This window comes from Neopelma chrysocephalum, unplaced genomic scaffold (assembly GCF_003984885.1).
Source record: "Neopelma chrysocephalum unplaced genomic scaffold, ASM398488v2 Primary Assembly neopelma1_100, whole genome shotgun sequence".
NCBI lineage: Eukaryota > Metazoa > Chordata > Aves > Passeriformes > Pipridae > Neopelma > Neopelma chrysocephalum.
The window spans coordinates 2,983,301-3,000,531 of record NW_020897763.1 but is presented as its reverse complement, the minus strand read 5'-3'; the positions used below and the strand labels follow the sequence as shown (position 1 = coordinate 3,000,531).

General features: G+C 64.2%; 1 protein-coding gene across 15 annotated transcripts in view; it reads right to left on the bottom strand.

Annotated features, from left to right (window-relative positions):
- PLEKHA6 (pleckstrin homology domain containing A6) overlaps nt 1–17,231 on the bottom strand; it is a 43,155-nt gene that overhangs the window by 16,988 nt on the left and 8,936 nt on the right. For 9 of the 15 annotated variants that reach the window (XM_027695102.1, XM_027695105.1, XM_027695108.1 and 6 more), the window contains exons 1-6: nt 9,279–9,382; nt 1,236–1,316; nt 953–1,067; nt 758–862; nt 586–658; nt 20–120 (exon numbers count right to left, since the gene is read on the bottom strand). In XM_027695102.1, coding sequence (XP_027550903.1) covers nt 20–120; nt 586–658; nt 758–862; nt 953–1,054 — 381 coding nt within the window. In that variant the 5' untranslated portion in view covers nt 1,055–1,067; nt 1,236–1,316; nt 9,279–9,382. Of the gene's footprint in view, nt 1–19; nt 121–585; nt 659–757; nt 1,068–1,235; nt 1,317–9,278; nt 9,384–10,534; nt 10,637–14,572; nt 14,736–17,231 lie in introns of those variants that run through there. The other 6 variants (XM_027695098.1, XM_027695101.1, XM_027695100.1 and 3 more) reach the window with 5 other exon arrangements.

The window sequence follows — 17,231 nt, the reverse complement described above, 5'->3', positions numbered from 1 at the left end:
TCCCCTCCCAGCCCCTGACCTTGAACGTGTGCTTCCTGCTGATGTTGTCCGAGGGCTGCACGGCTGCCACGCGGAAGCTGAGGAGGGGGATGCTGCCCAGGATGTTCTCCTCCTTCTCATCTGAGGGGGGGAATGCTGGGGTTACACACACACACAAAGGGCTTGGGAGTTCTGGATGCCCCCCCCAGTAGAGAATCCCCACCATCCCACTGCTCCTTCCCAGGGGGGCACACAGGGAGGGGACACACACATTCCCACCTGTGGGAATGCTCTGCCCGCCTGTTGCTCCCGCAGCTCTGCCTGGCTCACAAACAGCCTCCTCAATTATTGATGCCCGCCCAGGGCTGAGCCCCGGGAGCTGCCAGGGAGGCGGGGAAGGCTCTGCATTAACCCCTCAGGTCCCCAGCACAGCCAACACCCCCACAGCGGGGTGCTGGGACCCCCAGACCCCTTCACCCACCCTCCTGTGAGCACGGAAAGAGCGTAGGATCGCATGGAAGCACCCGGCTGGTGGACACCGGGTCACACTGGGGGGGTGGCACAAGTTTTTTGGGGGGGTGTTGGGACTGGTGCCCGTGGCTGTACCTTTGTAGTAGAAGAGGCACCGATCCACCAGCACAAACCAGCGCTTGTTCCACTGCTTCACCCCCGAGCTGGCCTGCGAGAGAGGGGTCATGAGGGCAGCGTCCACGGGGACGGCTGCAGGGCTGGCAAGGGGGGTGACACCCCCGGGGGGCACCCAGCACGTGGGTTGTACCTGCTTGTAGAGCCACCCGCTCTTGGTGACGGCGGCGTTGGGGTTCCTCTTCATGGAGTTGGAGCGCTTCCCGAAGGCGATGCCCTTGCGGGAGGAGCGCGGGGCCTGCAGGGGGGCAGAGGAGCCGCTCAGGGGGGGTCCCTGGCGCCCCGTCCCCGCTCCTCCCTGCCGTGCCCCGCGGCGCCGGGCACCCACCCGGCCTCCGGGGCGCTCCGGGGGTCCCTCCGACACCATGGCGTGGCCGGGGGGCTCGCTGGGCACGGTGGGCGGCCGCTTGCTGCCCGCTTTGCTGGACATGTCCGAGGTGGGCCTGTGGCACAGAGGAGCCAGGTCAGTGCATCTGTGTGTCCCCCCAGCCCGCAAGAGCTGCCCCCCACCATTCTCAGTCCCCCCACCATTCCCAGCCCATCCCCACCATGTACCCCCATCACAAGCCGCTCCCGGGCCCTGAAAGCAAGAAAACTGGGAGCCAACTTACTTGTGCAAGTCGAGTCTGGAGCTGTCCTCGGGGGCCTGTCCCGTCACTGGGTGCAGGAAGGTGTTCCGCCTTTCATTGTGGCTGTGGAGATAGCGAGGGGCTGGTTGTTAAGAGCCCCCCACAGAGACCCATCCTGCCAACCCCGCGCTTTGGATCTCTCGTGGAATCACAGAATCATGGGATCGTGAAGGTTGGAAAGCTCTCTAAGGTCACTGAGTCTCCAGCCATTAGCCCAGCACCGCTGTGTTCACCACTGAACCGTGTCCCCAAGTGCCACCCTGGAAGTGAAGCCAGACCCCCATCTGGCTCCCCCCTCCTGTCAGGGAGTTGCAGAGAGCGAGAAGGTCCTCCCTGAGCCTCCTTTTCTCCAGGCTGAGCCCCCCCAGCCCTCTCAGCTGCTCCTGGTGCTCCAGACCCTTCCCCAGCTCTGTTCCCTTCTCTGGACACACAAAGATTTCACTGGCATTTCCCAAAAAGTGCTCAGCTCACTGGGGGCCAAAACAAGGGCTGTGGTGGCCAAGCCCCCCTTCCTTCTGCTGCCACAATTCAGGAGTCACCACTGACCCCACTCAGAAGTCACTGCAGCAGCAGCAGCAGCAGTAGCAATGGCCCATCCAGGGCTGTGCCTGCAGCGACATCCCCAATGTCACATCCTTCCCCTGCTGCTTTTAGAGCCATTTGCCAAAGCACTGCAAGGTTTGGAGCAGGGTCACCTGGCCATGGAGGGCTGTGCACCCCCCAGGCCCCAAACACCAGCCCAGGGCCCCCAGCACAAGCTGTTGCTGGTTTGGTGGTGCTGGGTACAGCTGAAGGGGGCTGTGCTGGGCTCCCTGGCAGTGCCAGGAGCAGAGAGACAGGGCTCCTGCCAGGCTCAGCTGGCACCTTGTGCCATGTCCCTGCCCCAGTCCCACGCAGCTGGTGTTGGGCACCCCCAGCACTTCACTGCTCCACCCGGGGAACCCCCTCCCACGCTGCTTCCCAGGAGGAAAGGACGAGGTTCACCCACAGGTTCAGGGCTCCATCCCGGGAAGTTTGCACTGGACCCCATCCCCGTGCCCTCCCTCCTTCCCAAAGCTGCCAGGCACCGGGACATGGGTCCCCCCCCACCAGCAGCCCGGCGTGACACCAAACTCCTGCATGTCAGCAAAACAGGGGAAGTTTGAGCAAGAAAACGCAGCTGCCAAGACCATCCCATCCCGAGCTTCACCCCAACCTGGGCTGCTGCCAGGCCCTGAAGGCATTAACCGCTTCCTACCCAAAAAAGTGCCGCTGAGCTGCTCCCCCTTGCAGGACCCACCCCGTGCCCTGCCATGGATGTGATCCCCTCTGCCAGTGCTCCCCACGCTCGGGGGCATCTTAAAAACCCGGGGAGTGTGTGTGCACCCCGCAGCAAGGGGGGGGTTCACTCCTCAGAACCCCCCACACCTGTTTTGTCTGTGCCACGACCGACCCGAGTTATCCCGCCCAGCCAACGCAGCAGCAGCAGCCGAGGGGGTTCTGCCACCGGGGCTGGAGCTGCTCCCAGACCCTTTTTCCCCAGCAGTGACTTCAGAGGGGTTCAAAGCACAGCTACTGGGGCAGGTCCCAGGCCCCCCCCACGGTGCTGACACATGGGGAGGGGGCAAATGCCAAGCGAGCAGCACCCCGAAAGCACCAGATGTGGGAAGTGGGTGCTGCCAGGACGCACCAACGTGCCTGAACCCCATCCAGGGGGTCCCCCCATCCCTGCCCACCACCCTGCACCGCAGCAGGTCTCTGTCCCCGCAGGCTGGACTCTCCCTGCTCCGCCGGCAAGCCCGGGACACGCACCCTTTGCATCCCCGCGGCTCCTCCCGGTGCCTCCCCCCGCCCCAGCTCTGCCCCCGACCCCCAACGAGGCAATACCCCCGAAACGGCCAAAGAACCTCCTGAAACCACCGCCCGGCAGCAGCTCCCTGGGCTGACCCCGCTCCAGAAACTCGCGGGTTGCTCCCATCGCCTCCCAAGCACTGCAATGCAGCAGCCACTGCCCGGGCTGAGGGTCCCTCGCCGCCGCCCGCCCCGCGGCCCCCCCCGGGACCCCTCCCAAGCCCTCCCGGGGCTCCTACCTCACCCGCCGGTCCGCCCGGAACTTCAGCATCGTGCCAGGGGCCCTCCCAGCTCAGCGCCAGCTCCGGGCTCCCGGCATGGCCACGGCGGGCACGGACAGCGCCGGGTGCCACCACGGTGCCACCACGGTGCCACCACCGCGCTGCGAGGCGATGGCACCTGCCGGGGGAGCAGCCCGGGGCGGGCAGGGGGATGCAGGCAGCGGGAGAAGGCTCTGCTTGTCCCCTCTCTCTCTCTCTCTCTCCCAGTCGTCCCAGTACCCCGCGCCCCCGCGCCCGGTGGCATCGGCGTTTCCCGGCGGCGGCAGTGGCGGAGCTCCGGTGGCTCCGGTGGCTCCGGTGGTGCCGGGGCTGGGCAGCCCCGGTGTGCGGCAGCCGGCGGGCAGGCGACAGCGGGGACAAACAGCTCCCGCTCGCGTCCCCGCGCAGAGGAGAAGCGAAGGGCAGCGCGGCACCGCCGCCTCCCCCAGCACCGGTGCGGGGCCGGCGGCAGGAGAAGGGCCAGAGGGGCAGGTCGGGGGGCTGTGGGGGGCTGAGAGGAGTGGCAGGGGGGGCTGTCGGGCCCCCCCACCCCGGGTAGAGCAGCGGAGCACAGGGGCTGCTGCCTGGGAAGGGGGGGTGTCGGGGCGGGGGAGCAGCCGCGCTGAGATGAGCTCTGTCGCTGCCCTGGATTCACCGGCTGCATCCCTCCCCCCTGCTTCTGTCCCCAAATCATCCCTGTGTGTCCCCCCCGCGGCTGTTCCTTCCCCAGGTCACGCCGAGAGAAAATCCTGGGGAGCAGGATGGGCACAAGCACCGACCAACCCAGCAGTGGGGGCACAGGCCCTGCGAGGCATCAACCCCCCAAATTCTGGGGAGCCCTCACAGCCCAGCAGGTTCAGAGCGGGGAGGAGCAGGATTCGGGGTGACTCACACCCCCGCCTGGCCTTTGGAAAGTGAATCCAAATCCATCAGGGCTGGTATAATCCTTGGGAGGAGGGAGGGAGGGAGGGAGGGAAGGAGGGAGGCAGCGCTGGCATTTCAAAGGAACCTCCAAAGAAGGAAGCGGAGCACGGGAAGGCGCCCGGGCTCCATCCTGCTCCCACAGCACCCCAGGCACTGCCCACCCGGCCACCCCATCATCCACCTGCTCCTCCCAAAAAATTCAGTACCCTGAATTCCACCCCCTTGGGGCGAGCTCAGCACCAGTGCCCACCTCAGGGATGCCCCCGCTGCCCCTCAACTGGCACCGATGGTCCCAACTGGGAGGGTGTCAGGGAGCAACCAGGGACAGGAACCATGTCCCCACCATGTGCCAACACCGTGGCATCGCTGCTCCCAAACCAACTCAATCCACCTTTTTAGGGCACCTCAGGCATGGAGATGCCCCGTGGTGCCATCGCTGCTCTCCTCGCTGGCACAGGGAGAGACATTTCCACAGAGAAACCACCACCACAGAGCCCAGGGGCAGCACCAGCCTCGTGCCAACAACCACAGCCCTGGCAAAACCCCAGCACTGGTTGTCCCCATGTCCCCACTTCCCTGCATACCCACGTCCCCACCACAGCGACTCACCCGCTCCTCCATCACCACCTCCTGCCAGTGCCAAGGATCCGGGGTCAAGGTCCTCCAACGGCCTCGGGGACGTGCCAGCTCCCCAGTGTGACAAAAGCCAACGGTGGTGTGGCCACCACGGCAGAAAGGGACCTGCCAGGTGAGGTGTGGCCCCTTTTGGGGATGGCAGTGGCAGGGGACAGCGTGGCAGGAGCAGGGAAGGAGCCACAGGACCCACCTCTGGCTGCACTGGAGGCTCTGTGGCCCCCAGTGTTGGGATTTCCCCTCTGTCACCCCCGTTCCCAGTGTCCTGGGGGGTTGTGCCGGGGTTGGGACCCTTTAAGCCGGGTCCAGCCCTGGTTTTCCAGCCCGGAGCAGGCGCTGTGCTCCCGGCACCAGCTGGGCTGTGTCACAGTCATTGGTGCCGGGGCAGGGCAGGGTCAGACCCGTGGCCGATGGACTGGACACGCTTCAGGGCTCCAAACAGCAGCTCGGGGGTGGAGGCTCCCCCAGACCTCCCAAGAGAGCCAAAGGGGGAGAAGAGTCTGTGCTCTTCCTCAGGGAAACATCAAAGGAAACCCCTCTGAACCTCCTCTTGCTTTTCCTCCAGAGCAGGACAAGGGAATAAATGCAACAACCGGGGAACAAAACTTTCACTCAACGCTGCTGTTCTTCCCCTTCCCCAAAGCTGGAGCTGGTTGGGAGCAGAGGGACAACCCCCCTGGCTGTCCCCACCCTCCCACAGCCCATCCAGGTCACTGCTTTCCTGCTCTTCAAACCCCAAACTTGCTCCGGGCAGGTGGATGAGGAGAGAAGTGGCCTCTCAACATGCCCCACCTTGAGGTGAAGCCCTGCAGGTGATGCCCCTGCTGCATTCCCAGCTGGTTGTGCTCCTGCTGCATTCCCAGCTGGCACGACAGGACCCCTCCTGGTAGAGAAGGTGGGATGCACCTGGGAAAAGCTCCTGCTCCCCTCCAAGAGCAGACAGGAGGCCTGGCTTGGCTGGCTGGAGGCAGCCCAGCAGCCCCCAGACCCCCCGTGTGCAGCCCACCTCAGCTAATGGGAACCATTCCCACTCCAGGGCCCTTCCCAGGGCTTCTCCCCTGGCTGTTATCCAGCAGTGGGAAGAGGAGAGGTGCAGGCTCACCCCCGGGGCCTGCCAAGCCCTAAACCCAGAGCAGGGCAGGGGGGCTGTGGGGACCCCGACCGGCCCTGCCAGGGCGCGATGCCGGAGCCTCACCCAGGCCAACACCATCCCTCCAGCTCCCAGGCTGGCCCTGTGCCTCCAGGATCCAAGCCCTGTGTCCTCCCACGCCCCAGCCCCGATTCCAGCTCTGGCAGAAGCCTCAGTGCTTCCCTCACAGCCCCTGGCTCGGGGGGATCAGGGATGGGGGGGGTCCCCACCGCAGCTGCTGGGATGTGCCACGCCAGGGGCAGGGGCAGGCAGGGAGCCAACCCCCCGAGGTGATAATGAAAACCCGTCATCCGAAGGTTTTGCTCCTGTTTCCAGCATCCAGGCAGCTCCCAAGGAAGGGGCTTGTGTGGCCACCAGCCAAACACGCCCTGCACATTGGCCTCCCTCCTCTGTTTTTCTAGCCCTTTCTTCACCTCTCCCTCTCCTCCTGAGCCACATCCCTCTCCTCCGACTGCAGCCCTTGAAAATCCTTCTCTCCCCGTTAACTGCAGCGCTCAGCACCCATGGGAAGGGACTCCAGGTCACCCTGTCCCCCACAGCCCCTGTGAGGGCCTGGCAGGGAGAATCCACCCTTGGATGAGCAAGTGCAAACTGCCAAATCCCAAACTGCAAGAGGAGCCCGGGGGGGGGGAACAAACAGATTATAATGCACTAATAAAGGGGACCCAGCACAGCCCAGGTCCACCCCACTCAGCACAGGGGTGCAGGGGCTCAAGATGCAATAGGGATAAAAAAATTTAATGAAATGAAGTTTGGCAGGTGGAGGGCAGGAGCCAGCAGTTGGGCTGCTCCAGAGTCTCCATGTGGGGCCATCCCAGATCCGGGCTGCTGGACTTGTAAGAGTTCCATGCCAGCCCTGGGAGAGGGCAGGAAAGCAGAAAAGGTTGCAGGGAAGAGGAGATGGAGGGAAGGGAGGGATGGAATGCTGCAAGAAACCCCTGTGCCTGTCAGGGCACCACATCTGAGCCAACCAGCAGCCCTGGGAATCCCAGCGCCTGTGGATCTGCAGCACAATCAGCTTCTGGGAATAAAGTGGCTCGTGGGCACCCAGAATCCTCTGTGTGGAGCTGCATGCTGAGGTTCCCTCTGGCCCATCACTCTGATGCTGCCACTGGGCAGCTCCTACTGCTCCTCCTACAGCTCCTGGCACAGCAGGGACCAGCAGCCAGATCTCCTCCTCGGCCTCATCCCTGCCCTAATCCCGGCCCCCTCCATCCAGCTGAGCCAGCATTTCCAGCCCTGCATCCATCAGGGCTGGGGGCCAGGGGCAGCACAGCCCTCCTGGGCAACAAAACCTGTGCCCCTGTCCCTGTCCCCTGTCCCCAGCCACGGTGCCACCCCCAGTGTCACTACTGGGATGGGAACAGGGAGGCAGACGGAGGTTCCTGTTGCCTCCTGCCCTTGGCTGTGTTGGTGCTGCTGTGAAGCAGCCCCAAAATCCAGGGTGCCAAAGGTGTCCCAAGAGAGAGGCTGCCAGTCCAAGCCCCCCATCCCCACTGCCACCTCACCCCTCTGGCAGACTGCACCCACCAGCTGCCACCACAGTGCCCTGGCAGGGACCACCCCGGCTCAGTGCTGGCAAGAGCCTTCCCAGAGCCAAAACAAGGGCTGTGGTGGCCAAACCCCCCTTCCTTCTGCTGCCACATTTCAGGTGTCACCACTGACCCCACTCAGAAGTCGCTGCTGCAGCAGCAACAGCAGCAATGGCCCATCCAGGGTTGTGCCTGCAGCAGTGTCCTCAGTGTCACATCCTTGCTGCTTTTAGAGCCATTTGCCAAAGCACCTCGAGGCATTTGCCAAAGCACCTCGACCCCCCAGACCCCAAACACCAGCCCAGGACCCCCCAGACCCCAAACACCAGCCCAGGACCACCCCCCTGCTCCTACAAGCCCACCATGGCCTTCAGCTCGCCATCATCCCTCCGAGTTCCCGTGGGAGCCGTGCTGGGAGGGGAGGAGGAAAAGCCTGAGCTGGATCCTCTGGGAAGCAGCAGGGCTGTTGTGCCGGGCTTGCCAAGCCGGGCAAAGTCCTCGGGAAGGGCGGGTGGCGGCTCCCGGGCACCCGCAGCCCACGAGCAACGTCACCACCATCACCCAGGGCCCTCCCGGCCGGGCAGGGTGCACGGGGAGGGAGAGCGGGAGAAGCGCCCGGTGTCCCTGCCGTGGCAGGGTGGGATGGCCGGGAGCAGGGATGGCTGGGAGCAGGGAAGGCCGGGAGCAGGGATGGCTGGGAGCAGGGAAGGCCGGGAGCAGGGATGGCCGGGAGCAGGGAAGGCAGGGGATTTCCAGAACAAAGCGGCTGCTGGCAGCCGGCATGGCCGGCGGCGGGGAGGGCGAGTCCCCCGCTCCCGCGCCAGCTGGGGTCGGGGAAAAGCACAAAAAGCACAAAAAGCACAAAAAGCACAAAAAGCACCGGGAGTTTGTGTTTCATCTCCCTGGAAACCCCGGCACCATCCCAGGCACAGCCCACGGGGGCGGCCGGCCAGGACACGGAGAGCTGGAGCAGGCACGGCAGCATCCCGGATCTGTGGGGTGACATTCGGGAGGGTGACAGCCCCGGGAGGGGACATGGAGCAGAGCAGGTGACAGTCCAGGCCCTGGCAGCGCTGAGTGTGTGGCACTGCTTTAACCAAGTGGCTCCATTGTCCCTTCCCGGGGGCAGAGCCCCAGCCCGCTGTGCCCGGGATCACCAGGCTCCCAGAGCCACCGTTCCCACTCACACAACCCCTGAGCCGCCACCTGGACCCGCACCTGGAGGCTTTAAACTCTCCCTAAGCTCCTTAAGAAACCACTTCCAGCGGCAGGAATACCTGTCCTGAGCAATTCCTGGCACGAGGCATCAAACTGGTCCGGTCCCAACCCCTCCCCAGCCAGGTCGGGTCAGGAGCGGGGATTACGGAGCAGCAGCGCCGGGAAAATCCCGCCGGGACAAATCCCCAGCACCTGCGTGACCCATCGTACACACGGATAATCACACCCACAGCCCCGACGTGCCCTCCCTGGTGTGTGCTCAGCTGTGCCAGTCACGGCCCCGGCTGCCCTCGGGGCACCACCGGCTGCTCCTGGCCACAGACAATGGCCCACGTGTGCCACGGCTGGGCTCTGTGTGCCATGGCCGGGTTCTGTGTGCCATGGCCGGGTTCTGTGTGCCATGGCTGGGCTGTCTGTGCCATGACAGCCACGATGACACTGCACACACGGGCACACACACACACACACACACACTCACCGGTGCCACCGCTCGTCCCCTCTGCCCACGCTGCCTGCCCAGCCGGTGTCTCTCCCGGTGTCTCTCCCGCAGCCGGCCCGGGGTAGATGATTTTCCTTCCAAGCCCATGGAGACCGTCATTGGTATCAATCATTAACAGCCCCGGCAGCTGCCGGCGGCCTTAACCCCCTCGGCTCTGTGCGGCGCGGGAGGAGCGCCGGGAGACGTCCTGTGCTCCCCCTGCCAGCGCCTTTAACGGCACCGTGACACGGCAGGGCACTGCAGGACAACGGGCTGGCAATGGAAAGGGGCTTCCGAGGGGCTCCCCATGGCCTGCAGCCACTCCTGTCTCCATGCACTCCCATCCCGCTCCCTCGGCTCCCTGGGAGCAGCCCTGTGTGTTCCCGTGCATCCCGAGGGCCGTATCCTGCCTCTGCATCCCGGGGGGAGCTGCAGAAGACCCCGCTCTCCCCACCCTCAGGGACAGCCCGCAGTGTTCATCCCGAGGGGCTGAGGAGGGGGCAGAGGGCAGGGGTTGCTCCCCCCGGGCTGCCCACGGAGGCAGGAGGCACATCCACCCCTCGGTGGGGCAGGATCTCAGCTCGGGGGTCTCCCTCTCTCCTCTCACTCGGTTTTTCCAAGGAACATCAATGGCCGTAACTTTATCCGGGCGTGTTTACAACCCAGCTGCAGCTCTTGGCTCCCTCGGCCGTGCCGGGGGCCAGCTCGGCTCCCGCTCAGCCGGCACAGGGAGCCGCCAGCCCCCGCTGCCGGGGGTCTCCTCCCGCAGGCTGCACCCGCGGCACTGTCCCGATCACCGCATCCCCATGGAGACGGGGCACGGGCACCCGGCGCTGCAGGAGGAGCACGGGGCCGTCCCTGTGCCTGCGGTCTGGGAAGCGGGTGGACAGATGCCCCCGTGGCCCCCCCGCCGCTGGCTGCGTTACCCAACCTGCCAAGGGGTTGAATGATTAACCTCCGGCTGCGCCATCACTGGGAGCCGGCGCAGCCCTGCTCTGTCCCTGCTCTGTCCCTGCTCTGTCCCTGCTCTGTCCCCGCTCTGTCCCCGCACAGCCCCGGGGTGCAGTGGCACCTGGGGACCAAGCCCTTATCCCCGCTGTCCCCAAGCCCAGATGATGCCACCAGCCCCCAGGATCACCCCACGCCAGGTCCCACCAGCTTGGCCAGTCCGGGGGAGCCACCAGATCTCCCTAAAAACACAGAGAGGGGCTCAATCCTCATCCCTGTCCCGGCTCCCACGGGTCTGGAGTACTCACAGCACCGGCGCCACAGCCCAGCTCCAGCTTCCCGACACGGACACACAGGGAATTTCGCCTTCTCCAGCCCCAGCTGCAGCGCCGGGGGCGTCCGGGCTGGAATGATCACAAATAGCCTTGGACAAACATCTGCACGGCACCACCCCGTGTGGCTGGAGCGCGGAGGGAGGGCGGCCGCAGGATGGTTTCAATCACGATAAAAACCCATCAAACAGCTAAAAACCCACAGAGGGGATCGAGCTGCAGCCACAGCAGCTGATAAGAACCCTTGGCCATGGGGTTCAGCTCCCCGTGTCCATGATGTGCCGTGCATCGGGCACAGCTTTTGGAATTCCCATTCCCCACAGCCGCGTGGGACATGAAGCCACGAGCTCCTTGCTCCCTGAGTTGGGAGCACTCAGAGGGCGCAGGGCCCAGAGCAGGGGGATAAAATCAAGCATCCCCCTGCTCCCAGCAGTGAGTCCCAGGGCTCTGCAATGCCGGGCATTGCCATTCCCACTCTATCCCACCAGGACCGGCTGTGGGGTGATCCCCATCCTGGGCTCCATCAGCCACGGCAGGTTGTGCCACTCCCTGTGGAGTCTATTGATTGTTTTTGTCTAAATTCCCAATTTTCCACTGTCGGATCCCCCACGGGCGTCTCAGACAGACTAAAACTAAAGTCACAAGAGTGGCATCTCAGGGTATGGGGGGGCACAACCTGGGCACAGACCCTGCCAGCCCCCGTGTCCCTGCTGCCACCGCGGAATCCCGCTTCCCAGCGGTGTTTGGGATCGAAGAGGCTCTGGATCAGGAGGCCGGGCAGCCCTGGCTCTGCCCCAGCCCAGGAGCTGCGCCGCTGCCAGCCCTCCAAAGTGATTCATCCCAGGGCTCTGCGCCCCGACCTCCTGCAGTCAAGTCCCGGCGCATCCGGCACATTCCTGGCATAGCCGGCACGGAGCCCCACACCTGCCGGAGCCGGGGCTCTGCAAAGAGCCTCCCGGATCCCAGGCACGCTCCCACGGCCCCCATGGCCCAGCACAGCCACGTGTGCCCACGGGGATGGAGGGGCAGGAGCCGGCCCAGCCGCAGGTTGTCACCGCGGGCAGCCTGTCACCCCCCCCCAGCAGCACGAGGAGTGTCCCAGTTGCCTTCCCGGTGCGGTGCCACACGTCCCTTGCGTCGGCCTGGGTGTGATGTCGGCGGATGGGGAAACTCTCCATTTTTAGATCTGATCCTGTACCTCTGCAGGGCTCGGAACAGTTTGTAACCGGCTGTGACGCAACGGGCACGGCCGGGGTTGTGCAAGTGCTTTGCACCAAACAGCTCCCAAGGACGGGAGAGTGCTGGATCCGGGCAGCTCTGGGCTGCCCACAGCTCTCCAACCCCACATCCACCTGCAGCGTGTCCCACGGCCCTGGGAGCAGCCCGTGGTCATGGTGTGGGTGCCAGTGAATGTGTGGAGCAGCCAAAAGTGCTCCTGAGTGCCCACAGCAGGTCCCAGGAGCTGAGCCTGGCACTCATGGATGCCTCCAGCTCCTCCTGCGCCAGCACCAGCAGCCCCCAGCCCTGGAGCCACCTGGGCATGTGCCCGTCCCACCGGCCTCTGTGTACCAACACAGCGGGAACCAGGAGTCCCACAAAGCAGGAGGTTTGTTCCTAAGCAAACAGAGCAAAGCAAACACGCACAGGCCCCCTCAGATCCCAGGATCGGGCTCAGGAACTGCTGCCTTTGCCGAGTTTTCCTCTGGCTCTGGCAGTGGTGCCGTCCCGGTGTGGAGCATCCCAGGGGGAACCACAGCAGTTCCCCTCGCTGCCCTCAGATGTGACAGCCCAGATTTGCTGTCACCTCCAGCCCACCACGCCCTGGCGTGGCAGGACCGTGCCTGGGATGGCCGGGAACAGCTTCCCGGTGAATCACCGCTCGTTCCCAGCTCCTTCCCAGCTTCCCACCCGCGTCCTCATTAGTGCACAGAGCCGAGAGCAGCCCCGGGGGAGCAGCTGCAGGGGCAACGCGAGGAACACGCTGAGGGAAACCAGAGGGAGCTGAGAACCCCTCACAGCCACCCAACCGGAGCCTCGGAGTCTCCCGGGGTGGCTCAGAGCCAGCGTGGGGACAGGACACACCCCCTGTGTCACCAAACAGCCCTGCCCGTGTCCCTTGTCCCCCTCCCACAGCCACCCCCGCAGCGCCACGGGCGGGTTCAGCAGCTCTGCAGAGCGAGATCATCCCCTGAATGAAGTTTAGTCACCGTGGGATGTTTCCAATTGGAAATCAGGACAGTTCCAGGCTGAACGCGCGCCAGCCTTCCACTTCCCAGAAATCCCATTTGCAAGCAGCCTGTTGCCAGTTCCCCCTTCCTTCTCCCCCAGCATCATGTAAATAAATGTGGTCCCAGCCCTCCCTGGGCCCTGAAGGAGCTGCAGCCCTCGGGATCTGCCGTGCCTGGGGAGGGAAGCTGGAAGGACGGGATCCCTAAGCCAGGCTGGCGCTGGAGCTGAGCCAGTCCCAGCCTGGAGAGAGCTCTGGGTGATGCCTTTGCCACCCTGGATGAGCCCCTTGGGACGGTCACAGGATCCCCCCAAAGACACTCAGAGGCAGCTGGGACCAAGGAGCTGCATGAGAGGACCAAGCACGGTGGCTGCCCCCCACAAGGAACTGGGAAGAGCCAGAGGCTTGTCCCGAGTTTCCAGAGGGCACAGATGGGATGATACATGTGGAGAGGTGGGAGATCACTTCAGCAGGTGCCTGTGGCACCGTGGCTCCTGCTTTTCTGTGGGCTTGGGTCTGGCAGGATGCTCCACGTGCGTGGAGACCAGTGTCCCCAGCCCAGTGTGACCCACAAGTCACTGGGAATCAAGGGAATGAACAAGGGAACGTGATCACAAACCTCAACTCCTCAGGAAACCAGCAAGTGGGAAAAGCCATCCATGCACTCGGCTTGCCCTGGTGCCTTTTCCCTCCCCGCCTCTTCCTGTCCCAGCAGGATGGAGCAATCCCCTGGTGGGGACAACAGAGGTGACACCCCAGCTCTGTGCCAAGCTGGGCACCTCCAGAAGCTGCTGAAGGTCCCTCCTTGTCACCAAATAATTTGTGGCCCTGTGGCACCGGGATGGAGCGAAGGGTACAGTGCTGGGAGGAGGGAGCCCAGCCCCTCACCCACCATCGACGGAGCAATAGGGGAGGGGACAACAGGATGGTGCCAGGACCAGGCTCAGCTTCAAACCCACCACCCTGCCAGCACTGGAGAGCAGTGGGAAGCTCATTCCCACCTCCTGGGCATCCCTGTGGATGCCTGGGAGCAGTGGGATGGAAAGCACAGAGGAGGGTCACTTTAAAGGGGCCTTTCTAAAACATCCCCTTAAATGGAACAGAGCAGGTGACACAGCTGTGCCTCTCCCCTGAGAGGTGATTTCAAGCAGCACTTCCAGGAGATTACAGCTGGAATCTGCAGGAGATTCCCAGCCAGCTCGCTAAGGACAGGGACAGCAGCTCCCACACATTTCAGAGCCAGCCCCTGGCACAGGGCACAGGGAGAACCCCCCAGCCACAGCCCACAGGGTGGGCAGGATCCCTCCTGCATCCCGGCTGGGAGCAGAGCTCTGTGCAGGCACTGCCTCTGCCCCACTCCCGGCCCTGCCAGCCCTACCGTGCTGCCACACCTTCCCTTCAGCTCCTGCCGGGAGTTCAGCCCCTGGCAGAGCCCAGCCAGCCCTTCCCGCGCGCCACGGCCGTGCCCGTGCCCGGTGTGACGGTGTGCTGTGCCACCTGCCCGTGCCCGGTGTGACGGTGTGCTGTGCCACCTGCCTGTGCCCGGTGTGCCGTGCCACCTGCCCGCAGGAACGGTGGAAGGGCCTCTCCCGTGCTGACATCTGGGGCCGTGTTCCCTCCCCGTGGCGAGCGGCTCCCAAACCCGACCCTTGGCCGCCCTGGCGCCGCACAAACCTCTCCTGCACCTCCAGCCCTTGGAGTCTCCGTCCATCCCTCCAATCCCCTCCTCAATCCCACCACGGGCTAGGAGCTGCGAGGACAGAACAGCCACAGCCAGCCCAGCCTACCTGCTGCCCGTGGGGAGGGTGGTGGGTCGGTGCCAAGGTCGGAACCCCCCGGCGCTGGTGGGGAAGGAAGGGGGAGAAGCTTCGCTCGCCTCCGGGATCCTCCGGGATCCGCCGCGTCTGAGTGCGGCAGGAACAGCCCGGCTGGTAAACGAGGGCTGAAACCTGAACCTGTAGGTTGGCTCCTTCCTATATAAACACACACACACCCCCGTGTGCGCTGCCTCTCACGCCACTCCCGCTGCTCCCGGCCACGCCAGGCGCTGCCAGCGCTCCGGCGGCACCGGATCCGATCCCCCTGCCACCCGTCCCGGCCCCCCCTGGGCTGGCAGCGGCTCAAGGTGAAGCCCGACGCTGGTTTGGGTGGTGCTTCAGGTGCATTTGAACTTCCCAGTTCAAATACAACTTCAGGCAGTGGGAGCGGGCTTTGGGAAAGGGGGGAGGGATCCACCGGCGGGCACCGGATGGGCACCACCTTCCTGGCGATATGGGAACAAACTGGCAATGTGGGAAAAGCAAATAGCACAGTTTTTAACCTGGTAAAACAGGCGGGAAGGGCTCGGCACCTCCCCGGATCAGGTGACTCGGTCACCTGTGGTCACGGAAAACTGCCCCCTCACCCGGCAGTGATGGGAAGTGAGGGCACCCAGGGTGGTGGGAGCCCGTTGCCATCCCGGTGGGACCCTCTTCCCACCAGGGACTCGCTGGCTGAGAGCCAGGCTGTGGCCACGCTGTGCCACCCCAGGACTTCCTCATGCCACCGCGGGACTTCCTGGTGTGGAAGGGCTTCCCCGCTTCCTCCAGCGGGTCAAACAAACCCCTGCCCTGTTTTTCCCTGTTCTCCGGGCTCAGCCCAGAACCGGGGTGGCCACATACCAGGAGCAAGGCTGGGCTCTGCTGCCGTGGCCATGGGGTGCGTCCTGCTCAGGGACACAGGGACAGTCCCAGGCATTGCCCGTGGCCAAGGGCAGTCCCACAACTGCTTCCCTGGCTGGGGTTGAAGCTGCTCCGTGGCAAGGAGAGGATCCCAGTGGGATCAGCGGGGTCGTCTCCTTCCTGCGGCCGCGTCTCTGCGCCAGGGAGCTCGGGGTTGAGAAGGGACAGAGCGTGTTCCCGGTGCTCCCGGGGCTGGATCCGGCCAAGGATTCTCCATGTGGGGTGTGGGGAGCCCCGCAGTGCTCGGAGCCAGCTCCCAGCTCCCCGCCCCGGTTGCACAAGCGGCCCTGGGGCGCACAAACAATCCCAGCCTGTTTACGAGCAGCAGCATCGCCCCAGCCACCTGCCTGCCGAGCTCCCGGCCCTGCCTGAGCACGGGGAGGCACAGCAGGAGCTCCTGGGGCATCCATTCCCCTCTGGGCAGGGCCACCAGCTGCCCCCAGAGCCCCTAAGGACACGCCACCACAGCACAGGGCGTGGGGACCCTTCCCACGGGGCACCCACACGGTGGGTCCAGCCCCTGCAGCACCCTGACCCCCAGCATACCCACGAGGGTAATTTGGAAGAGCAAATTTGCCTTTGGAGAGGCTGGATTGACTGGGGATGAGGGGGTGAGGCAGCCTCGGGCAGGGATTTCCTCCCCAGGGTCACCCCGAGGGACTTTGGCCCCCCGGGACAGCACCCACTGCGTGCCCTGTGAGCACTGGGCACTGCTTGGGCATGGACAGTCCCCCTCTCCAGCTCCTCTGGTCACACCAACACGGCCCCACAGCAACCAAAATCATCTTCTTCCAGCAGCACACAAATCCCTGGGAACGGAGCAGAGATCACTGGCGTGGTCCAGGCACAGAGTGAGATTTTGGGGGTCGGGGTTGAAGCTGGGGTTCCTCCTCGGGTGTTTTGAATCCTCCTCTTCTACTTAAGCATCTAGATGTGCCCACAGCCACCAAGTTGGCCTAAAAATGGATTTTTCTCCGCTTTCTTTTGCTTACAGAGAAGAAGGGACAGGGCCAAACCTGACAGGTTGTTCCCAGCACCATCAGAGCAAGGGAAGGTCCCTCCTGTGGGAGCTCGGAGGCTGCAGGAGGGGCTGCTCTGTGCTCCCACCCTCACACACCGAGGTTTTGGGGAGCCACAGAGGGACCCTCCACCCCTGAGCGGGGGGTTCAGCCCCCCCAGCACGTCCCTGCTGCCCAGGAGGCCCCAGCACTGGGACACGGAGCATCTCCCCCCAGACAACCCCCGCCTGAACCCAAGGTCCCGCTTATCTGCAGCACAAGCATGTCTGGTGATAAGCCCAGGGATAAGATAAGGCCCCAGGCAGCCTCGCTGATACCACAAACCCTTCCTCCAGCCCTTGCACCCCAAGGCTGAGGGGTGCAGCACACCCCAAACGCCCCCCCAGCACCCCCCTCCCCACAACCTCTCACCTTGAGGAGCTTTAAAAGATTCATTACGTTCCCTGCCGCTTGTTGTTTCCAAATCAGAAAAGCCACTTGATTCAGGGGAAAGGGGAAAAGTTAAATTAAAAAAAAAAAAAAAAAAAAATTCAGAAACACCAAAAAAGACGCAACAGAGCAAATGATTTGTCAGGGGAACCCTGACAGCACAGGGGGTGAGGGGGGGCACCCCCAGCCCGGTATCATTAGGGCTGCCATAAAAACCGGAATTGCTGATCATTGCTGCTCAGCCGAGCTGAAAGGAGAGCTGTGCCCGGGAAAACAAA